A 26,046-nucleotide genomic window follows, 5' to 3' on the forward strand; every position below is an offset into this window, starting at 1 on the left:
GGCAGTTGCCCATGTGGTAGATTCCCTATCTGTTGCTTACCTAGTCTTTTCTTAAATAATTGCAAAGAATTTCGAAATTGACTTAACATCTTCCTCCACGAACCTACAACGCTGGCGTAGCAGGGGGAGAGGTGATACTCCCACGTGGCACGTCCCAGGTGGTGAATAGGGGGGTCCTAACCGGCTTGCCGGCGGACTTGAGGGAAATAAAATACCTCTCGCGGACCAAACACACTATCCCCTGCGTGTGGGGAACGCACATGTAGAATACACCCATGGTATCCCCTGCCTGTTGTAAGAGGCGACTAAAAGGGGCCCAAGGGACTCTCAACTTGGGAGTGTGGATTGGCGATCACAGGGCCTTTAGCTAAGTCCTGGCATTGCTTCCACTTACTTGTGCCAGGCTCCTCACTTTCGTCTATCCTGTTCGACCTCCCTTGGTCAACTCTTGTTCTTTTCCGACCTCGACGGTATTAGAGCATTTGAGGCCTAGGGAGTCTTTCATTTTCACGTCCTTCGTGGCCCTTGCCTTTCTTCGTCCGTTACTTCATTTGTCAAAGTAACGGATCCCTTCTTTTTCTTTTTCTCTCTCTCTCTATCCCCTGTGGGTAGGGGACGCAGACGGAAAATACACCCACGGTATCCCCTGCCTGTCGTGAGAGGCGACTAAAAGGGGTGACCAAGGGATGTTTGTCTTAGAACCATGAAACTACTTTTGCTTAGTAACATCATGTGGGAAACACCATGGGCCGCCTTTACTTGCGAGTAGTACCACCATATGATACAGATGTCGTTCCCATAGGAGGTACGGAATAGGTTTGTGCTTAGTAGCAGCAGAGGGTGGATCACTGTGGGTTTCCAGTACCCGTGAGTCGTACCCATGTGAGCAACACCGTGGGTCTGGGCGTTGCCTGTGAGTTGTACCACTATATGAGCGACACCATGGGTCTGCATTGCCTGTGATTAGTACCCACTATGTGAGGAACACCACGGGAATACCAGCGCCCATGATTAGTACACCTAGGTGAGGAACCTCATCGGTTTGCGTTGGATATGAGTGGCGCCATTGTGTGAGAAACACCAAAGGTCAGCATTACCTGTACGACGTTGGAACACCGTGAGTTTACGCTACCTTTGATTAGTACCGCAACTTGAGAAATACCATGGTTCTCCTTTACTAGCGACAAGTGCCATTATGCGGGATCGTTGACATAGATATTGACCCATTTAGACAAGCATCATTGATTCAGGATTGGGCTTTGAAAGCAGTCCCTTGGTCAGTAATATTGTTTCTGGGAATATGAGGCATTGCGCGTCTTATCCACTGATTGTTTTAAATTCATATTCATCAATTCATTCCTCATCATCACGTTTTGAATTCTGGTCAGTGGATGAATTTTGTACTTTTAAATTGTAATCGCATTTCATATAATTTCGTACCATAGGGGCCGGTCACCTAGATGTTAGGCCCCTCTAAACAACAAGCATAATCATCATCATGAACATCTTCCTTGGTAAATTATTCCAATCCCTAACTCCCCTTCCTGTACACAATTCATCCTTGTGAATTCCAACTTTATCTGCATATTGTATGTGATCTTTCCCACTTTTAGAAACACCACTCAAACTTCATTTGTTCACTAATATCATGGCGAGGAACTGGGCCTGACACTTAGGTGGTACTGACTTACGTTTGGGTGAAAAACATTGATTTTCACTTTTTTATATTTTTGATACTAAATACATTAAATATCACTCAAAGTTAGTTTGGTGAAAAAATTTCCGTATTTATTTGATATATGGCCATTTAAAGTTAAGGTTATAAGAAGGGCATGGCATCCATCTTGTTTGACTGTTCAACATGGCACTTCAATTCCTCTTCAGCCGTTAACGCACATCTGTAGTCTCTGTGTGAGAATGTAGTTCATGTTGGTCATTCCTTCCAATGGCAGAGCAATGCAGTTTGTGTTTTGATTCTTTGGTACCGTTACATATCTGCATGGTTAGACACAGAATTTAAATGAGACGCTGAATGCTGTAATCTGGAAAAGATGCCCCAAAATTTTTTTTTGTGGGAAATGAAACTCTGAATACAGCTATCCTGGATAGAGTTGCAGCCTTCCATGATGGATATGTATAAGCAAATAAAATCTTGGAGTCCTTGTAATTGCAACCAGGTGCTTGGTGTTTTGCCACTGTAGAAAGCCTTGATTTGTTGTGGGTGAAACAGAGTGAAATTAAGGGTAATGTGACCCCCAAGAAAAAGAAAACCCGTGAGACAGCAAAGTAAGTAGAAGATAGACAAGGTGTAACGGTTCAAATCCTGTTACAAGCATTCATCTGTATTATTATCATCATCATCATCATCATCATCATCATCATCATCATCATCATCATCATCATCATTGAAGAAAGACTCGATGAAGAACTGGGCGAGTACCAAGCTGGATTCTGGAAAGGCAGATCATGCGCTGAGCAGATTTTTAATCTCAAGAACATCATAAAGTACAAGATGCTGGGACGAAGCAAATATGTTGTAGTCTTCGTGGATTTTAAGAAGGCCTACGATTCGGTAGATAGAGAGACGTTATTCGGAATACTGGAAGAATTTGGTGTGGACAGTAAAACAAGGAATATCATCAAACAGACACTTACCAACACCAAGTCAAAGGTCAAGTTCATGGGTGAAATATCGGAGTCCTTTGAAGTCAAGACTGGTGTGAGACAAGGGGATGGACTCTCACCAATTCTCTTTAACTGTGTCTTGGAAAAGGTGATAAGGAAGTGGAAAGAAGGAATCCCAGACAAAGAAGCATTCCGTATTGGAAGAGGGGCAGGTGCTATACGGATAGACTGCCTGGCATATGCTGATGATATCGCAGTCTTTGCCAGTGACATAGAAATAGCAAAGAAAAGAGTGGAACAACTCCATAGCATAGCAGAAATGACTGGACTGCAAATATCATACAGTAAGACTGAATTTATGACCAACATCAAAGAGGCTCCTCAAATGTTAAAGTTGAAAGAGGGGAAAGTCAAAAGAGTAAAGTGCTTCAAGTATCTTGGAGAAATAGTTCAAGAGAATGGATCAGAGAAGCTAGCTCTGATAGAACGAGCGAGAAAAATGGAAACAGCGTATCAGCTCACTAGAGACACCTACAACAAGAAAGCTTTGTCATATGGAGCCAAATTAAGACATCTGGACACAGTCATCAGACCTGAATGCTTATACGCAGCAGAAATATTGGACATGATTTGAAAGGGAGATCTAGAGAACATCAGAAAGAAAGAGAGGAAAATGCTCCGGAAGATCTTGGGCCCGAAAATGAAAGGTGGGGAGAGGAGACTTAGACCCAACAAAGAACTATACCAGAAGACAGAGGAAGTCGTCGTATTGATGAAAAAGCGAAAGCTTCAATTTTATGGACATCTACAGAGAATGGACACCAACCGACTGACAAAAAGGATTTTCAGCTTCTTCAGCCTAAGGAAGACGGAACCAAAATGGTTTCGGGAAGTAAGGACCGACCTGGCCAGGATAGGAGTAGAAAAAGAGGACGTACTGGACAGAAACAAATTTAGACAAAAAGTGAAGGAGTTCAAGGGTTTCCAGGAGACTGGGGAAGAACTTGTGAAGAAGAAGAAGAAGAAGAAGAAGAAGAAGAGAACCTACACAGAAGAAAGAAGTCAGTGCAAGGATGAAGAAGTACTGGCAGAATGTGAAGTCAGGACTGGTGAAAAATAACGTAAAGACTGTAAAACGTGGTCCATAGATGGCCGGAACGATAATAAATAAATAAATTATTTGATTCAATTCTATAATCTGATTTTGCTATGTATCATGAATTATTAATTATCACTTGCTTCATTGTAGTTAATTTATTGTGTATATAATTATGTGTGTGTGTATATATTAGCATCAAAATTATGTAGAGTGAGAGTTGCTGCCTAATATCAGATATGGATATGTTTTGTGAAACCTTTTGACATTGCAACATATGGTGCAACACTGCTACAGTGACTGTCGAGTCATTGCTCTGTCATTCTATGCATTTAGCAATGAGATCATATTTAGGGAGTTCCTAGTTTGCTTGAGGCTATTTCAACACTATATGTAACATTTGTAGCTGGGTGGGAGTGACATCATATCTGTTTTTAGCTCTGACGTGGGTGTTATACCATGTGACGACTTGTGTGTGTGTGTGTGTGTGTGTGTGTGTGTGTATATATATATATATATATATAGGGCTGTATCCTATGGAAGCAATCAGTTGGAAGGAGAGGGAGATGAAGAAGAAGCAGTCGCATGGATATGTAATAGTCAGTGACCAAATGGATTATATGTTCAGAGTGTGTTTCAATGTATCTGTTCGGTTGAGTCGTCATAATGCAAACCAACAGTTATCAGTGAAGTACTTGTAAATTTGATTGTGAAGTGTGAATATAATTTCAAGCCATCCTATATATTGTTTGTGAAACTAAAAGGATACATCACCAAATTAGGCTTGAGATACCTACAGCTGATACCAACTCAAAGGAGTACGTCATAATAACACTCAAAAGTGTTGAAGGTACTGTTACGTGAACCAGTGAGGGATAAATTTCTTGTACAGCTTTTAAATGTCCAGTCAAGAGGATTTCAAATTTAATGCCTAGAGTAGAGTTTTATATTATCTTTTGAATTATCACAGTAAATCTCACTTGTTAAAATCAGCCTTTAAAGAATATATTTTGTTTAGTATCAAATAAATAAATTGTTTAATTTCAATAGTAGATCAAATAACCTCAGATTTTAATGAGGAAACCGAATGCCAATCTCCTTTTCCCAGAACCTATATGTTATGCTGTCAAAGTAAGCTTATTACCTCACACCCTAGAGAGATTCAAGACTCTCATTCTATTATCATTACATTGGTTTGTAGCTGGCGCCCATAAACTATTGTATGTGTAAGTAATCAGGTAAGTACTAAGTGTGAGTACATTGTCCGATGATTGAGTATTTTATTTCATGAATATTTTAATATTATTTCATTTAAATTCAATTTTGCATTTTTAAGTATGCACATCTAAGCCAATGGAATTATAACCGGTAAATGTGAGGAGTGTAATTTTGTGTTACATATTTGTATTTTGGGGGCATGTCAAAGGATTTGATAAGGGAAATCAGTTTAAGATCGCATACTATTACTAGTGAGCCAAAGATGGACAAGGAAGACAACAGCAAGTTACGTGACAAGGAGGCTGTTGCTTCTACGTACATCCAAGGTAAGGTTGAGAATAGGGAGCGTGTGAACACGATGGAAGGTTCTGAGGTAATTCAGGAAAGTGCAGAAGTCGAGAAGCACACTGAAACTCAAAAGGAAGTCTTAGTGGGGAGGGATCTACAATTTCTTAATTTGCTGATGGCCAGAATGACCGAGCTAAGTGAAAAGAATAGTGAAAATAGTAAGAAACAGATTAACTCTATAAGTAGCAAAATGGAACAAATAATTAGTAGTAACGAAAATAGTAATAAATGAATGGAGGAAAAGATTGATACTAGTAATGAAAATTGTAATAAACAAATTAACGCTATAAGTAAACAGGTTAACAGCAAAATGGAAGAAGTGACTGGTAGCTGTAGCAAAATGGAAGAATTGATTGGTAGTAGTAACAGTACGATCAGTAATAAAATAGATAGGTTATGTGAATCATTAAATGCTAAAGTACATACTGAGATGAAAATGAAAATCCACAGCCTGTTTCCAGTCATTCGACTGGGTCAGGAATGGAATGAATGAAGCCCCCATCTAGCGGCAAGGATAGGAATTGCGCCAGCTGCTGAAACCTGTCGCACAGATACTAAGATATGAGAAGTAAATGATCAAATATCTAAGTTAGATAAAGGGTGTGTTGAAATTAGAGATGAAATGGAGTTGAGTCGGAGGGATCTTCATACTCAGATTGAGGAAGTCAAGGGAACATGTACTGAGAATAGTAACAATATCGTACAGCTAAGCAATAAGATTTCTAGTACTCGGGAAGAAATTCACGAGATCGTAGACTAAAGACTAGACAAGATCCATAATGCAGTGGTGCAAGATACGAGGGAATGTGTCGGTAGAGTAGAAACGTTTGAATAAAAGCTTGGGCAGGTCAGTGAACTACAGAACAAACCGGAAACTCTGTCACAGAAGGTGACAGAGAAAGAGGAAAAATTACAGTGTCACCTTAGCATGTATTATCGGGCACACTTTATCTGGATGCATTTACACCGTAGTGCTGAATCGGTCGACCTCGGCAATCTTCGAGATTCGTACTGGCAACCTTTGAAACACAAACTATGAATCGCTTAAGCATCCTTGTGCGACATCTGTCGTACACTTTACGTACTAGTACTGTTGTTGTTTACACAGCAAAGCCAAACTATAGAATTCATGCTAGGAACAAGATTCGCGTTGAGAAATGTTATATAATGTTATATAATGTGTATGTGACACAGTTGTTGTATTAGGATAATAACGGTTTAGAAACTTCATATCGATCGATCATATTCTCAATTCAGTTCAGATTTCATTTTCATTCAGTTGGCAGTACCACCGGAACCGGGACAGCTCCCTCCTTACTCCTCACCACCGTACACAAATGCATTCAGATAAAGTGTGCCGAAAATACATATAATAATAAAAATAAAATATTAGAAAAAATAGAAATATAAATTAAAATTAAATTAACGCCAAGTTCACGTTGCGACAAATTTAACTTACAGGCCTAACAAGGACAACTACGGAAGGATGTGGAAAATGTGGAAGGACCCTACTAGGCCATGAGATCGTATCTTGCTGTGGGGAAAGGGAAGCACACGGCAACTACCCTTAAGCTCAAATGTATTTAAAATCTAAAGTACATGAAATAGAAAATGCGGCCAGCAAACAGTGAAAGAAAAAAAACTTAAGTACCCTGAACTAAAATACATATTGACATACAATAGAATACTACAGCTCTTCAGATAGTGGATAATACAAACTTTAACACAGAAATCGTCTCAGAATTAGGGCCTACTGGAGGAGAACTAAAAGAAAGTTAAATTTACGTAGGTTACAAATTTAGAACAGATAAGAGTTGCCTACGAAAACACAAATGTCCATCGAAGCACAATCATTCAAAAACAAAAATTGGTGAATGTGAATGCGGAAGTCTAGAGGAAACTCCGATATGCAAAACGAATTACATTACCACCGAAAGTTACATTGAATAAGAAAAGGCCGAAACACAAGAATGAATTTAAATTAAGTGAAAAGCAATAACATAGGGCTTACCATAAGAGTCTGGAGTCCCAAAGCGGAAGCGCGTCCGCCCGCTGAGGTGATCAGAATTCAAAGACCCGGGCAAAAACCTTGCTCACACGAGGAGCCCAGAACTGGAAATTGAGCACTCACAAGTAGCCAATAACAACACTCCAGATCTCCATATTCACCAATGAAAAAGATCGTTATTTGAACCAATAAAAATACATTTCCATATATGGACAAGTTCTAGAGGGTTCGATTACGAAACATAGCAATTTCGTTATCGAAACCTCCACTTGTCAGTACAAGCAATACAGTCCAAGCATGTCTTGGCCCTCAGTTCCTCTGTACACTTCATACCACATAGCAAGCTGAGAGAGGTGAGTCTCTTACTAAATTACAACTTGCCCCTTTTTCCATCTTCTCTTTTCTAATTGTTTCCTTTCTTCATTCTTCAGGTCCCGCATTGGATTGGGAACCTCTGGTCATTTAACATCTCTAATAACATTGCTTGTAAACATGATCCACCTGCTCAATCATAATACGATACAATACTTTACTCTCTGAAGATTTAAACTTATTGGCTATCGCTGTGTTCTTTCACCATTAATTCTTTGTTCTACAGAGGAACATTAATGAAATATGCATTTAATTGCTATTATATTATAAATTGACCTTGTGACCATGTCACACATAAGACTAAGTCTCACAAAGTGACTTATTCAAAACATTACCTTTTATGTGCTTTCATCTTCATTGGTTTTATAATTGACTTGAATTTTATCTAATCATTGATTTTTAAATGTTAAAGGTCCATATATTGTGTTTTAATATTGTGAATATATTTCATGTACTTGCCCTATAAGGGCTGCCTAGCTGAGGCAGTAAAGGCATGCTCGGTTCGCCCGGAAGGACGTGGGTTCGAATCCCTGTCAGGAAGTCGTAAAATTTAAGAAACAAGATTTCCACTTCCGGAGGATCATATGGCCCTGAGGTTCACTCAGCCTACACCGAAAATGAGTACCAGGTTAATTCCTTGGGGCAAAGGCGGCCAGGCGTAGAGCTTACCAATACCCCATCATGTGCCGAGGTTAACAATGGTGGAAGCCTTTACCTTCCACTCCTCCAAGGGCCTTCATGGCCTGTACGGAGGTGACTTTGCTTTGCTTTATACTTGCCCTATTCCAAGTTCGGCTGATGATGGCGTCACATGACGTCAAAACCGGTACCAAATAAATAATGTAATTTAAACTAAAAACTGAAAAGGTGGACCTTTGCAATTTACTTTGCTGTTTGTTTTTGAATATGCTATTGTTGGATGACTATGTTTGATATTCACCTCTTTGCAGTCCTTTAAATAAAATGGCAGATAGCATGTTTTTCTGTCGGGCCTGACAATTCCTACAATATTAGTTTGTTTTTCAGTAATCCTTTTACAAAGTTCTGGAGACATGTACCAGTTGTCAAGGTACAGGGTGTGTGACCCATATAGAAGAAAGGTTCACATACTCATACCAACATTAGTGCTCACAGGCAAGGAAGGGTCAGTTGTCATTTTCTGTATATATTCAAAACGTGTTGCAGTAGCCTTTATTTGCAGTGCAAATTTTTTATATCTCTATGCCAAATCTAGCTATCTTGCTGCAATTATATTGCACGTATGGCAACCTACCATGAAATTTCATAAGGGATTTGTCTTAAGGCAATGCTTTCTGACATTTCAAATAATAAAGAAAATTTGTCTGAGAAATGCATAATCATTGGCCTGATTTTTCTCAATTTGTCACTAGCATCACCTGCAAAAACGCTTTGTAAGATTCCTGCATAACCAAACACATGGCTTCAAATTTATGGTGCCATACAAAAATTTACTAACCAGTATTGGAATGACCAGCCTTGAAAACCAGAGAAAAATAATCGATGCCAAGTACCTGCATAAATTATTAAACAATAAAATAGACGCATACCTCGCTTTCACTCAAGTGAACGCAGCATGTTTAGGACTGAAAGAGTTCTGATGACTGCCCACAACCGTTCATCACTCTATAGTGTACCAAGGAAAGATATGGAATAAAGAATAAGGGCATGAGATACAATAAAGGGGTGAACAGTCCTTATGGAGCAGGTGCAGAGAGAGGTCTATGTTGATCAAAATAATAGTTGATATTTTTTTAAGACAACATTTTTATTCATTTCATTGAGTAGGACTTGCATTATTCCTATTATTTGCTTGATCAAAAAAAATGTAATAAACGGGCTCACTTTCGTCTTGAAGTTTTAATATCAAATTAATTGTGACGAATGTCTGTCATTCCAAAATCAATTTCATTTCAAAGTACAATCTCTTCCTTTAAAATGTCTTAAAGTTCTTTCTTGAACTCGTTTGAATTATGGGATAAGAGAAAATTATTTAATTTAAATTAAATTTCCTTCACTTGAAAATATGGAAATTTTCACTAGTCTTTTCTAAATATGTAACACTTAAAATTGTGAAAGTGTCCTCTAGAGTCTCTTTAAATGTTTAACACTTAAAAGTTCGCAAAATAATTCGTCTTACAAAGTTTGGTCTTATTGTTTCTTTACGAATTGAATTTCAAACACTGTAATAATATTGCTGTGCCTTTGCTGGTGGGACCTAATGTTTACAGTGCACTATGTCTTCTGGTATAGGCTAAAGCAATTTTGTTACTTTCATTGATCTCTCTCTGTCTTATACTTGACTTTGACAAAATGAAAGTAACTGAGGTATGAGCAATGCTAGTAATGCCATTTCTTTTGCAGCCAGTCCCTGCTATGAATGGTGTGAAACTGTTGCTCATAGGGTCGGTTGGTGTATGCATTTCAGGGGGATTGGCAGACTGATATGTAATAGCAACTTCTGGCTCAGTGAGGAAAGGAACAGGAAACTACCTCACTCCTCATTTCCCTAGTACGCCTCTTCAGTGATGCCTAGGCCATCTATGACAGCTGATGGTGGAGCTGTTGAGGATCCAACCAGCCTTCGGGCTGATGACCAAACATACAACAATAATACAGTTAGGATATTACGATTCCCAGTAAGAGTCAATAAATTGTTAGTTGAACTGCCATCCAGAAACACTGATTCCAATATTCCACTAATGAAAAGTTAGTTTTGTGGAATTTTAAAAGGATTCTGAAAAACACTCATATCACCTGTAATCTGGAACTCAGGACTGGATTGTGAAGATATGCAGTTCAGCGAACAACATGTTAACGTCCTTGGCAGCCAGTGTCGTGATGTCATCGCCCATGGTTACACGTTCAACTTTCTTGTTGAGACCCCATCCCATGTCCCTCGTTGAGACTACATCCGATGTACCGCGTTGAAACCACGTCTCCAATCCCGTGTTGAAACCACGTCTTCAATCCCTCGTTAACAGGTAGACATGACTATAATAGGCACTCGTCAGGTTTTAACGCGTTTTTGTTGGATTTAAAAACACAAAAAAGTTCAACTGACTAGTAATTATTATTGAGTGTCCTATCTAACCTATTTCAGATTTATGAATCATATCGTATTAAATGCACACGTACAAAGTCTGGCAGTAAATTGTTAATGATTATGGTTCTGGAAATTGCCGTTTATAAAAGCATAGTTTGAGAATATTTACTAGTGTTTTCGCACGTAGATCACAGTCTATTCAAAATGACAAAATGTTATTATTTCGTGAATATGGTACAAGTATTGTCATACGGAGATCACAGTCTATTCAAAATGACGAAATGCTATATCTTGCGAATGTTTAAAAGTCCTGACCCCGGTAGAGTAGAATGCGGTACAATATCACGCAGTCGAGAAGAAAGATTAAATACATTGATAGTTCAAAATTGTCATTAGACGTGTATTTTATAGCACTATTATGAGATAGTCTGCTTCAGTAAACAAAATATCTCACAAGAAAATGTCCTTAACTTGCACATGTTTTATCAGTTGTAAATGTTTTAAGTTATTCCATCTCAAAGAAAATTACAAGTTTCGAATAGTCAAGTTCACTTGAGTTAAAGTTACTATCACCAGTACTGTTACACACTTTAAAAATGGTGAGATTACCAAGTCTTCATAGTAATAATTGAAAAGTTTCCAAGCCCGACACTGTTCACTGGACTACAAGTCCGAAGATAATTGAAGCAGAGTACCGCTACGCGATAACTAAGTTCGACTTTCAACATGTATATTCACGTTCAACAGTATGCTTATGCAATTGCTGTGAGTTGAGAACTGTCTGACCAGGACAAATGCCTGCTCTTTTATATAGTGCATCTGTGTTAGCTTTCCTCCCCTCCTGATAAAATTGCATTTCTTTACTGTGGAATAACTTTTTTAACTCCGTGGTCCGATTTTAATGAAATTTACACGTGTTGACATTTAAGTTGTGGGCTATAAGATGGTGTAGGTCATTATTTGATATCTCCATGGGATAAAAAGTTTGTAAAAGTACTTCTCGTATGTTCTAAAGCAATCATATGTTGTTCACATGGTCAGTTTCCAACGTGGAAGTTTTGACGTAGATAGCTCGCTGTTTGCCTGCCTGAGCCATGTCGTTGCATCTAATTAACATTACAAAATAATGTTCCAGGCCATTAATGGTTCCTGGTACAATAGGTTATGTAACAACTACTGTAATGAAGCTGTTAGCATAGACAATAACTTGGACTTCGACATGTCAGTATCCAAATTCATGAAAGATTTTGCACCAGCTACACTGCCACAACACTAGACTTAACTTCCCACTGAAAGCTGTCAGAAAGTTATTGTAGGTACCGGTACTGAATAATTTAGTAATTAAGAAGTTTATTACGGGTTAAATTTATTAAGAATTGTATTTTTAGTTATTAAGATCAAAGACTTGTGTCAATGTAATTTAATAAGTACTTTACTGTAATTGGAATTTACTATTCTGTTGTAAACTGGCAATTAATTAAATGAATAAATAAATAAATGTCATCAGTGAAATGGAGGAAACAAAATATGAGGGGAAATCTTCCCTGCTCAGTCTTTGTAAAAAAAAAATAGGAGTTTCAATGCACCTATCCTTACTCCAGCCAGTACAACTGAATATGCAGTTTTGGAACCTGGAACATCAAGATCCACAAATCAAATTACACTTTTATTTCATTCTCCATTGTGTCAAACCACTTCTTATCATTTATTTGCTTTTTCTTAACATCATCTGCTAGTTGCTTCTGATCTTAATTATTTGTCTCTGTAGCAATTGCAGAAAATGAAATGTTCATATAGTCTAAAAAAAATGGAGAGTTCTGATGGAGTTTTGGCTGCATATTTCTGGAATAAAAATTCAGAAACACCACTGTTTGCTTCAAAGGGGTGAATGACAGGATTATTATCTCCACTTACCCTCCCCCAGTCATCCTGTTTGGCATGTTTTGGTTGCGGAGGCCTGGTGCAAAAGCTATTCTCATCATAATTCCCTGGGTCACTAGTGATATTTATATTTTCTTACTCATTCATACTATTTACACTCAACACTCCCTCATACAAATTAATGTATTCTGATTCCTGAAGATCTTCATTTACACCATCCTCTGAATCACTATTCCCATGGGGATCAACATCTACATCATCTGATGGCCAAGCAGGCATCAGTTTTTTTAAAATGAGACAGTCTCTCATAGTGCATTGGCACTGCCAGTGGCTCCAAGTAGCCTGTGCAGTGGCCTCGACGGTATGCACTAGCCATGAGTCTTGGTAGGTGTGCTGTTTACCAACCGATGAGCCCAACTTATCACACTGGGGTGAAACGATGTCAACCAAGAATGAGTTAAATGAAAAAATTTATAATGTCCAATAACGGACCAACTATATTGGTGCACCTAACAACATTTGTTTCGAGGAACCCCACTTGCAACACTTAGAGGGTGGCTTTGCAAGATTGGACAAAGGGTAAAACCTTGCTTCAAAGACATTCTGTGCACTTTGATGCCAGTTGGGGATACGGTAACTGTCGCTACTATAGATATCACACTACTGGAGTGGCTCAACCAAAAATGTGTAGAAGTAGTTATCACAGTACAATGTGTAACTTCATAATATTATGAAATTATGTTGTCATCTTGCAGTGTTGACTCCTTGGAGGGTCTCAGGCTTGTTCTTTTCTATTTTCTCTTCTTTGTATACAGTGAATCTTGACTGCAACTTTTCTATTTCATTTTAGTTTTACCTTCTAGCTTCAGTAAGAATGCAGGAGTTGTGCACACAGCTTGACCTTACAGACATGGAGCTGAGAAAGAAATGTTGGACGTGTTTTGAATATTCCATCACTGATCAGACTAATCTCATGAAGGATAGATGTCTAGACCAAATACTCATGTGTGCAGTGTACTGTGTCTGCAAGGTAAGTCCATCCTTGAATTGGTCAGCTCACCATCTCATTAAAACATTTTCATAGTATCCTTTTGCCTGATTTACAACTGTGATACCATGTTATAGAAAGTCTGGGGGGGGGGGCTGGGGCATGATTAGTTCTGTGACTTATTTAGAATTTCAACCCAAAAATCAAGTGGCATTGGGAATTGCATCTGGCCTTAAACCCCAGCCAAAAAAACCAAAATGATCATATGTGGCTCCAGTGACCCCAGAAATAACTGGGATAAGCTGATGAAAGAAATTATAATATGTTACATAAAGTCATGCTGATCTAGGAGCCACTTTCTTTTTAAATTTGAATTTCCATTTCCATTCTCAGATCTCACAATAATTAATTATGGTATAATTTAACATATTTGCAATTTTGTAGTTAATAAAATTCACTGAGAAAGGAATCAGGGGTGTAATGTTAGGCAGGCCCGGGCCTTTAATGGACCCCACAGACTCTTCGCAAAAATAAATAAATAAATAAATAAATAAATAAATAAATTTTTAAAAAATTAAATATTTCTAGTCTTATGCCACTCTGCATTGAAATGGTCCAAGCAGTTTTGTAGAAATCAATGTAAATAGTTTGTTTTGCAATTTGGATATGTCATATAGCAGCAGTTATTATAGCATTGCTGTAAACAATGCTTGCTCTTGCCAACTCTCGCAACACTGCAACACTCTCCTCACAAAAGAACTGTACCCACCAAGACACATGCCTAGTGCATACGCACACCTAGCCATGCATCTTGGTGGGTGCGGTATGTACCAACTGATGAGCCCAACTTAGCACATGGGGGCGAAACGCTGACAACCAGGAATGAGTTAGCTGGAAAATTTATAATGTCCAATAACAGACCATTTATATTGGTAGGCCTATTATAAATTTGCTCATTCGGGACAAATATTTCAGGTTCCCTATGGGAATCAACATCTATAAAGAGTGTAGTTCCATAGTTATTGGAAAATAAAACCAATTTTAAGTATGAAAAACTAAGTGGTAAATGGTTCAGTAGCTTAGCCATTAAACTACGGAGGCAGCTAAGTAAAATGTATTAAACTTATTTTTTAATAATCTTACAATAGTGAATAATCCCTTTGTGTATATGGATAACTTGACAATATAATGCAAATTATCTACCTGCTGTAATAAGGCTAGAAATATTTTTAACTTTTTTTTTTCGAAGAGTCTGCGGGGTCCATTAAAGGTCCAGGCCCGCCTCCATCGCAGGCCCTAATGTTACGCCCCTGATTCCTTTCTCAGTGAATTTCATTAACTACAAAATTGCAAATATGTCAAATTACACCATAATTTACAATTTATTTGAGGGGGTCCAAATTTTTATTTTGGCAGGCGGGCCCGTATCACATTTGTTAAACTCCTGAAAGGAATAGAGATTTCTTAATTGCCACCTTCATTTAGTACTATAGGGATATAACACTGAAATTATAGCTTCAAAATTGTTCTCTATGGATGTTGTTTTTGGCTCTCTTCTGAGACATATGATCTATTTTCTGGTTTCTGTCAATGGCAGAAGAGTGGTTTAAAGCATTATGGCATTTCTGAAAGGAAGGAAAGATTTTTGAAATAAAATATCAAGTCCATTTGGTTCGGGTGGCTGTGATCATGATATCAAGTTATATAAAACTATAAGTTTACTTCCTTTTAAAATTTTAAAAGGAAGTAAACATTTAATCTTGATTTAGAAGTAGAAAAGAGCTATTCCTGAACATATGTCATAATAACAGTGTTCATTATTTTGGGTGGGTAAAATACAAATTGGTTAATCTAGGGACAGGTAATCAAGGAATTATGATATCTCAACTAATGTACTAGTATTGGAAAGGAACAAACAAGTGTCAATGACTTTGTCTAATTAATTACTAATGCTTCCCTTTTAGCGACTGAAGCCTGAAACGACTTTGAACGATATACTGCGCTGCTATAAATTGCAGCCACAGGCTGCTTCCCATGTTTACCATAGAGTGCTGATGCCTAGTGACACAGAAAATAAAGGTAATAAACATCAAGCTAATATAAATCACAAGACATATTTCAGATATTCAGTCCTTAAAAAGGGTCTTGTAGCAGTAAATGTGATGAAAAGGCCTTGAATACCTTCCATATTGGTATCAAAGATCACAGAAAATATGCAATCACTTGTTTATTCTTTTCCACGACTTATAGAACTGGTAAAAGTAACTTATTTTCTGTGATCTGTATCAGTACCAAAGTGCTCGAGTATTTAACTAAGTTGAGAAATGATGGTTTTGCCATAACTCATGATATGATTCAACAAAAAGCATTGGAAGCATCAGCAAAAATAGACACATTTTCTTTTCTGATTATTATAACAAAATTCTAGGAAGCTTCTTATACACAAGGAAGAATTTATTACAAAAAAGTTAAGACATATTAATCATCATCATCATCCTAAACCATCTGCAGTTTCCCGGGTGTGGTATATGAGCCTCCTCCATCTCATCCTGTCCTTGTACCATTCTTCCTCCACCAACTTGTCCCAATCATGACCTCTCAGCATTACATCGCTCTTAACTAAATCTATCCATTTCCTTCGTGGCCTTCCCACGGGTCGTCTTCCTTCTACCTTTCTGTCAAATTCCTTCCTTGCAGTTCTGTTTACTGGCATCCTCTTCATGTGACCAAACCACTTCAGTCTTGATATCTGAATCTTATTTAGGAGAGAATTATGTATTCCTACTTCTTCTCTAATTTTCTCATTCCTAATCTTGTCTTTCCTGGTTTTCTGGATCATAGTGTGTAGGAATTTCATTTCAGCTGCCTGAAGTTTGGAATTATCTCTATTGGTCAGTGTTGTGGTTTTGAGACTGTATGTAAGAATTGGTGTATAACAGGACTTGTACAATGTCATTTTTGTTTTCATGGGTATTTGCTCATCCCACAGCAGGTGTCTTACCTGGTGGTAGAATTGTGTTGCCTTATTGATTCGATTGTTCACCTCATGTTTTGCTAGGTTGTCATTTGATATAACGCTACCCAAGTATTTGAAAACTGGAACGCTGTCCAGTTGAGCTTCATTTAACATGACTATTGGTTCTGCTCCTTCCCCATACACTTTCATCACCACCGTCTCTTGGTCTTGCTGATGTTTAAACCATATTTCTTAAACTCCTCATTCCAGCTTTGTATTCTCTCTCCCAATTCATCTTCTGAGTCACTCCAGATCGCAACACCATCTGCAAATGTGAAGGCTTTGATATCTCCGTGTTCTTTCCTTTTAATAGATTTCATTACTACATCCGTTACAATAATAAATAGAAGTGGTGACAATGAGCTGCCCTGCTGCACTCCTCTCTTTGTTTCAAACCAGTCCGACAAATCACATCCTACTTGAATACAGCTTCTGTTCCCACTATACAACATTTTCACTTTGTCTATGAGGCTATCTCGCACTTGAAGTTCTTTCATGCATTGCCAAATTCTTTCCCTCGGTACACTATCGTATGCTTTCTCAATGTCCAAAAATATTAGGAATAAAGGCTTGTTCTTCTCCCAGTATTTTTCCATTAGCATCCTAATTGCAAATATAAGGTCTGTAGTTGACCTTCCTGGTCTGAAACCATACTGCTCTTCTTCCAAAATTGGTTCAACAATATCTCTGATTCTGGTCTCTATTATTTTTTCCAATATTTTTAGGACATGAGACAGTAGTGTGATACCACGGTAATTAGTACATTTTCGTCGGCTTCCTTTCTTGAACAGAGGTACAATGATGCCCATCTTCCAGTCCTCAGGAATAGTATTTTCCTCCCATATCTTGTTGAGCAGTCTATAGAGCCATTGGATTCCTGGAACTCCCGCTGCTTTCAGCATATCTGCACTTAGTTCATCTACGCCCACTGCCTTTCCTTTCTTCATGCTCTTGAGCGCATTTTCAACCTCAAGCCATGTAATTGGTGGTTCAGTTGTGGTTCCTCGACTTGGCTCTCCTCTATCCGTTGTTATGTTTTCTGTATCTCCATTCAGCAGCTTTTCGAAATAGTACTTGAGTTCTTGTTTAATTTCTCCCTCTTCTTGTGCCAGAGTTCCATCATCACGTTCTATTGCTTTTATGGTCTCTTGATCCCTTCGCTTGTTTTTCACTACTCTGTATAGCAATTTCATATTTCCTCTACTGTCCTCTTCCAGTTTGTCTGCAAACTCATTCCATTTCTTCTCTTTTTCTTCCCTTACAATGTTCTTTACAGTAAGTTTCTTGTTCCTGTATACTCCTTGAAGTCTTTGTATTTCTTGTTCATTTCGTTCTTGTCCCTGTTTTTGTTTCTCCTTGTCCAATGCCTTCATTATTTGGTTTCTTTCACCGCTGTTTTCACTCTATCATTCCACCATGGTGTCTCCTTTTTTCTTTTGATAGAACTTGTAACTCCACATAGGTTTTTGGCTTCTCCCACAAAGGTGTCTTTGAAGGCCTTCCATTCTTCATTAACGCTGGTTACTTCACACTTCGGCAAACTCTGTTGAATCCTTAGTTTGTATTCTTCCTTTATTTGGTCTTCTTGCAACTTCCAAGTTTTAATCCTTGGTTTTTTCGTAATAAGTTTCTGCGTTTCATTTGTCTTATGTTTGAAGTCTACTACCAACAATCTGTGGTCACTGTCCATGCTTTCACTAGGGATGACCTTTACATCTGTGATGTACCTGCCACCATCTTTATTTGTGATTACGTAGTCAATCAATGTTCTATACTGGCCATCCCAACTGTACCTTGTTATTCTGTGACTGTCTCTTTTTTTGAAGAATGTATTTTTGATTATAAGATCATTTCTTCTGCACAGATCTAATAGTTGTTCTCCTTCTGGGTTCCTTTGTCCAAATCCATGTGGACCAATGATGTTCTCGTACCCAAGTCTGTCTACCCCAACTTGCGCATTTAGATCTCCAATAATAATAACATTTTCCTCATTAACTGTATCTTCCAGGTCTTGCCGAAATTTCTCTTTGTCTTCCTCACTGCAGCCTGTCTGTGGGGCATACACTTGTATGATGGTGTACTTAGTGTTCTCCAGTTTCATGGACATTTTAATGATTCTATCACTTTTGCAGATAACTTCAGCTGTAGCATCAGTCCTTTCGTTAATTAAGAATCCAACACCATTTTTCGCTACCTTCTCCTGTCCACTCCAGTATAATTTATAACTTCCACGAAGTGTCTTACTTCCAATCCCTTTCCATTTGGTCTCACTTAATCCCAATATTGATATTTTTCTTCTATCCATCATGTCTAGGAGTTCTTCTAACTTTCCAGTTAATGATAGAATGTTCATAGTTCCAATTCGGTATTTGGGTCTCTTTTTTATTTGGGGTTTCCTTTCAGAACATTGTATATCATCAGCCTTACGGTCATCATACTTTACAATTGTCTGAGAGGACGTGTCAGTCCGGTCTATAATATTCTTTCCGAGGCTCTTTTTCTTATTGAAAGCAACTATACTCAGTACTCTCCTGCTGACTTGCTAGGCCTAACGCATAAGAGGATTTTCTTTCAGGGTTTACTCCCTTAGCCTTTGAGGATGCCTTCCTCGTCCTACAAGGCAGTAGGTTCCATCTGTACACCCCAGAAGGATGGGTTGCCTCTTCCGCCATCTCCGCCGTACCGAAGTCCATCTTCTCCGCCGTAGATGCCGTTGAGGTCTTCACCCTTAACCCAGGGCAAGGGCCCTCCATATTTATGACCCCTGGAGAGAGGGTGTCCCAGTATTTTAAAACCCCCAGGAATTGGGCTACCTGTTGGTCCGCGGGTTGTATTGGTTATTTCAACCAGCCCTACATACTGTAGGGGCCCCCTATCCGCCACCTGGGGACGCGCTCTGTAGGGGTCAGGTTCCCCTGGTTACTTATTGGAAGTTAACCCCACCCACAAGGAGTAACAAACAGAAACAAGCAGAAATAATCTATAACTTGAATAGTGACATAACAATATAGCAAATTAGTAGTGACTACAAATGATGTATAGATGGTCTTGCTACAAATGAGCCTATGACTGTTCTATCGATTGACAACTTGCATTTGCTGTGTAGCTAATGATGTAACAAACCACAGGTGATATATGGCCAGGGTGACCAGATTTTAGAAATGAAAAACCAAGACACTCTTGTACATTTGCAACAACAAAACTTAACACATTTAAACCAAACTAAACCAAACCCCATGGCACTACAGCCCTTGAACGGCCTTGGCCTACCAAGCGACCGCTGCTCAGCCCGAAGGCCTGCAGATTACGATGTGTTGTGTGGTCAGCACGACGAATCCCCACAGCCGTTATTCGTGGCTTTCTAGACCGGGGTCGCTATCTCACCGTCAGATAGCTCCTCAATTCTAATCACGTAGGCTGAGTGGACCTCGAGCCAGCCCTCAGGTCCAGGTAAAAATCCCTGACCTGGCTGGGAATTGAACCCGGGGCCTCCGGGTAAGAGGCAAGCATGCTACCCCTACACCACGGGGCCGGCTTTAACACTTTCAACACTACCAAATTTGAACGGGGTCTTTTTCCTGAATTTTAATGTATTATTACACGACAGCGAAACATAGCGTATACCTGACTTTTTAAATCATATAAAGGTGTCACCGAACCAAAATGAAGATGTTAATCAGGAAGTATAAAGTAGTTAATTATACTAGTCTTACAAATAACATTAAAAAATGTATGGGAAAATACTTTTACATTCATGTTTTACAATAAGACTGCTCAAACAATAAAAATGAACCATTTAATGTGGCTACTTAAAACCACAAATAAACACAGTTATATTTGAAATACAAAATTTACCTATTTAGGAATAGTTTGTTTTGTTATAGTAGCCCTGAAAATATTGGGCTATGCACAGTCCAACCCTGTCGCACCATCTACTTTGTTTTAGCGGTACAGGTGAATCATCATTCTGCATCTTTTCATCTTCATCGTTTGTATTCTGAGTATAATAATGCATCTAAAAAACTTGCAGTCAAAAGTGACGGAACAAATAAAAATCTTGCCCGAACTATCACTTGATATGTTATGTGGTTAAGAAGCAGCGTATTCATCACTGGCATCTATTTCTGAACCCGCATCTCTGGATAAAATAATCGAGATATCACTATCATCGAGCCGGCGTGAGGACATGTTTGTACAATAACACAGCTGATGCGACAGATTTGGCACGCTCAGCACCCGGCACATCGAGTGCTTCGGTAGAGGTCATGGGAAGGAGAAATTACCCTTATTTATCGTTTTAGCATAGCGAATAGAAAGAGGAAGTGTGAGCACTTCGACTCGCTTCCCATTACAGCAATGGAGAAACTAATGGCTACAGTGCAGAGATTTGCCACTGCAGTGCAACGATCGCTTTGGATGAACAGATGGCATTGCTTATACTGTGTCCGCATGTTTTTACTTGTAGTGGGAGTGATTTTTTTAGTATAATAACTATATTTTGGAAAATAATATGTGATATAGATGTTGATTCCCATAGGGAACCTGAAATATTTGGCACCATTTATATTGGTATTATAAATTTACTCATTGGGACAAATATTTCAGGTTCCCTATGGAAATCAACATCTCTACCATCTGATGGTCAAGCAGGCATCAATTTTGGTAATGAGACAAAGTCCCTCATAGTGCATTGGCACTGCCGGTGGCTCGCAAGTAGCTTATGCAGTGGCCTCCACGATATGCATTAGCCATGCGTCTTGGTGGGTGTGCTATGTACCAGCTGATGAACTCAACTTAGTACACAGGAGTAAAACGCTGGCAACCAGGAATGAGTTAGTTGGAAAATGCATCATGTCCAATAACGGACCATTTATATTGGTAATACAATGAGTGTGAAAATGCCATCGTGCTTTGTGCCGGGGTGTCAATCTGGTTACAGGTCAGGTGAAGGTAAACATTTCTTCTCACCACCTGAAAATGAGGAGCATTTCTCTGTTGGCTAGAGTGATCCTAAGAAAAGACATGCAGCTTACGCGTAAGTCTAGGATTTGTGAGTGTCATTTTCTCGGAAGCTCTTATTATAAAGGTAGATTCGTTTATTATTAATGGGGAAAAAGTTGAAATTCCGAGAATAAGGTGGAGCTTAAAGCCAGGAGCTGTCCCTTACCGTCCTATTTAAGCAAGTCCATGGAAATTCAAAACCTCCCATTGAAACGAGAGTTACTCAAAGAACATGTTGGTAACGACAGTATTAACAGTAGTAGCTTAGAATGTAATGGACTAAATTTCCTTTACATCTAAATTACTTAATAGTGATGATAATGTAAAAATAAAAGAACCTGGTCTCAGATTGCCCTGTAAAGTAGCTGATAGTGATGTTAATGCTTCTAGAACTCTAAATTTGAGGAGACAAGTTAAAAACCTTGTTAGGAATTGAATTAGAACCAAAAAGAAATTAGTTGCATGCAGAGCTAAATTAAAGCAGATTGCAAATAAAGTCAATGTGTCAAGTGAAGCTGAAGATAGTCTTAAGTTCCTTAGCAAAAAACGAAAAATAATTGTGGACACAATGCTCAAAAAATGTAACACCAACTGAAAGGTATACTCATTTGAGATGACTATGCAAAGTGTTCAAATGTAATTATTGTGTTAATGGAAATGCCGTGAATGCAATTAAAGATTTTTATTTAAACGTGCGAGATAAAAACAAGCGACTAGGATTCGTGATTTTTGGTGAAGTGAAATTGAGAGAAGACATTAGATTTAATACAACTTCACTGACAGTTGACAGATTTGTTGATTTAGGAGATGAAACTCCCTACGACAAAAATAATGTCCTTGCCAATCGCGCGCTTGTATTTATGTTTGTCCCTTTGTTGCACAGCTGGATCCAGCCTGTAACAGTGAATGCTACTAAGAATGAAACTCCTGGAGGGCTATTGTCAAAAATAATAATTCAGGTCATAATTCAGTTGTAACAAGCTGGGGTGAAAGTAATTGGTTTTATGTGTGATGGAAGTCAGTATAATAAAAGGGCGTGGATGAATTTGGGAATTTCAGGGAAGAATGATAAAATGCTCCATTGAAAACCTGGCAGATAATCAAAGGTCAGTGTGGGCATTTTCTAATTCTGTGCATATTTTGAAGTGCATACGTAATTATTTCCATGATAACGTTCTTTTGCTGTATAAAGGCAAAGAAGTGAATTATATCTTTTATAGACAGTTATATCAAATTGGCACTTCTCCTGAGTTCGCTGGTCTTCATAGTTGTCCTAAAATAACATCCTCTGACATAGACTCAACCTCATTTCAGAGGTTTAACGCCAGGTTAGCTTTTCAGTTTTTTTCAGTAATAGTTTAGCCGACACAATTAAGCTGTTTAGAGAAATTAACACATTGGCTACCAGCTCCTCAGCAGGTGATTTAAACCTCAACCCCAGCCTTTTTAAATCCCCTCATCTCTGCAGTGCACTATTTTACATTAAATGTTACTGTACGAAAACTGGTCGCTGAGCCTTTCAAGAATCGGCCTAATTTTGTATAGCCTATCAGTATTCCCCTCATAATGACTGCTGTCGCTAAAGTGCAAGAATACCAGGCGAGTTGGCCGTGTGGTTAGGAGCATGCAGCTAAGAGCTCACATCAGGCAGATAGTGGATTCAAACCCCACTGTCGGCAGGCCTGAAGATGGTTTTCCATGTTTTTCACACCAGGCAAATGCTGGGACTTTACCTTAACACGTTGAGTGCCAGACCGAAATTCTTGGGATTGTCGTCTGGTGCCGTGAGCTAATAACACTGAGTTACTCCCTGGTGCCAAAATGTTCACAGGCTTAACCAAGCAAGTGATCGCTGAAATGAGGATATATTTATGATGTATTAGGTTAACTTATTATGTAGATTAGGTAAAATATTGCGACCCCATATGGGGTCGTATTGGTCATTACGAATTGTAAACGTACACGCGCCCCCATATGGGGTCGCACTTAAACAATTGCTTATGTCCCAGCGTTCAGCCATACTTACCTCTTCCTTTGCAGGGATGCGACGCTTTATATGTCGTTGATTATGAGAGACGCGTTAGCTTGTTCATACTATGAGCTTGCTATTGCTGAAGGGTTTTTCAGATTTGTAGGATGACCGAGAAAGCAAATTTCAACTAAATGACAAACATGATATCAAATTTTATTCATGAACACAAGATTTTATATAAATGGAAATTAAAGAATACATTATACATAATATTTTGAATGTATATACATAACTTAGCATAATAGCAGAGAAAGTGAATTGTTTAGTATTTGCTGCAATAACTGGAGATAATTGCGCTACTTCTTCGTCATCCGCGTCATCCGCATCATCCACATCAGAAGTGATCTAAGGAAAAAGAGAAGTAGGCAAATATTGTCCGGAAACATTATAACTTATGTGAATGTAGTTACTGATTCATTACGGACTAGGAACATCATGATTATCAGTCCCTTGTACTTATGTGTGAACCTGTGTAAATGTGTTGTCTGTAGTATCATGAATGTAATCGTGCTGAAAGTACTTACCAGTTCTTCTTGTGGTACAGTTCAAAGCAGTTGACGCACAAGTAGGGCTTGTCAGGGCAAGATTTGCAGATGGTGGACACTTTTGTTGCTTTCTTGCATGCTTCTGTGCTGCTCATAGTCCACCTGCACTCCTCGTAGCATCGCTTGCAGCGTCCGCGAACTCTTCTGTAAGGGAATTTCAGGACATATAAAAGTATTTTATTATGGTAAAATATTGATTATGTTCAGTGTTACTTGTGCGAAATATAACTTACCTGCGACATTTTAGGTCTGTGAGTTGATCTCGCTGTTCGAGGTAATGATTGTCCCTCTTTGGTGTCCTATTGACTGGGTCTTCTGGGAGAGAGAGCATCATCATCACCACTTGCTGGCGAAAGTCACAAAGCTGGATCTTCTTTGTGTGCGTCTGGTTATATGTGAGAAAAGCATTGACAATACACGTACCGTACACCAGATCATCTGCGACTTTGTGGTACCACCGTATTGTCTTGCGTAGAGCAGAGTGATAAGACGACAAGGTGTCAGATAAATCTATGCCACCTTTCATACGATTATAATCTATGGTCATACTAGGCTTCATTATAACTTCACCATTTCTACTTGTTTTTCCTGTAGCTTCGATGGTATTGCTGAGTTTAGTTGAGATCATCAACACATCTCTTTTGTCCATCCACTTCATTACTGTGATACCTTTATCATTTTCCATTGCCTTAGACTCGTTTTTCTTCAGTTTTGCCGCAGTCACTTCTCTCGGGAAGCCCTTCCTATTCTTTCGCAATGTCCAGACTAGATGTGTCTTGCGTTCAAGAAGTTCATTCGCTAGCTCTAGCGAAGTGTAGTAATTATCGGTGCATAAAAATCGCCCCTGGTCTAAGTACGGCTCCATCAAGTAGTGTACAATTTCTGACGCCATAGAAAGATTTTTATCAGCAGGGACTGTTCCTTTTCCGGCATAAATAATAATTCTATACGTGTAACCAGAATCATCACATAACTTGAACATCTTAATACCATATTTGTGGGCCTTTCCTGGGAGATACTGCTTGAACGATAATCTTCCTCGCCAGGGAACCATAGATTCATCTATGACCATATTGCTTCCAGGGGTCTTCACTTCCTGAAATCGGTTAACTAACAAATTCGCTAGCGGCTGTATTTTGTGCAGCTTGCCTACCTGCTGCTCATTGTTGGCAAAGTGCCAGAATCTCAAAAGTAACTGGAACCTGTTTCTGCTCATAACACTACGAGCAACTTTCGTGTAGAACATTGTCTTATCGCTCCAATAACAGGCAAAGGATGGCAGTTATACAAGACCCATCCACAAGCGCAAACCGAGGAATTTCCTCATTTCGTCAGGTGTTGTATCGACCCATTCATTAAGGCGGCTTGATCTGCTTAAATGCTTAGACATCAAAACTTGCTGAGCATTTCGGTTGGTTTCTTGTACCATTAAATTGATTACATCATCTGTTATGAATAAACAATAAATATCATAAGGTGAGGCTTCAGAATTATTCGCCAACCCGGTGTGAAGAGCCTCCGTCCCTTGAAAAAGAAAGACACGCTGAGCGCCAATGCAAGGCCCCCAGTTGCTGCCGTTATTAACATTATTCCCAGCTGTTCCCTGCACTGAAATCCCATCCTCGTTTTCACTTCGATAATCACTTTCAGCACTGCCACTACTTTCTGCAATGTCATCGTCTGTACTGAGATCAAAGTCACTGTAACTATATTCCTCGTCTACATCGTCATTGTCCGAATTATTCAACAAATCGTTCAGGCTATCTTCATTAAGTCTCTTACTGCTCGATTTACTCATAGTGGTAATGAAAAAAAGTAGCAAATTAACTCACACAACACTAAACTCACAGCA

The 26,046-nt window shown here is 38.8% G+C and overlaps 1 protein-coding gene across 1 annotated transcript in view; it reads left to right on the forward strand.

Annotated features, from left to right (window-relative positions):
• The window catches only part of LOC136871679 (retinoblastoma-like protein 1), a 114,231-nt gene that overhangs the window by 57,141 nt on the left and 31,044 nt on the right, over positions 1–26,046 (forward strand). Inside the window, exons 9-10 of the mRNA XM_067145177.2 lie at positions 13,463–13,642; positions 15,565–15,679. Coding sequence (XP_067001278.2) covers positions 13,463–13,642; positions 15,565–15,679 — 295 coding nt within the window. The remainder of the gene's footprint in view (positions 1–13,462; positions 13,643–15,564; positions 15,680–26,046) is intronic.

The sequence above is a fragment of the Anabrus simplex genome, chromosome 4 (assembly GCF_040414725.1).
Source record: "Anabrus simplex isolate iqAnaSimp1 chromosome 4, ASM4041472v1, whole genome shotgun sequence".
NCBI lineage: Eukaryota > Metazoa > Arthropoda > Insecta > Orthoptera > Tettigoniidae > Anabrus > Anabrus simplex.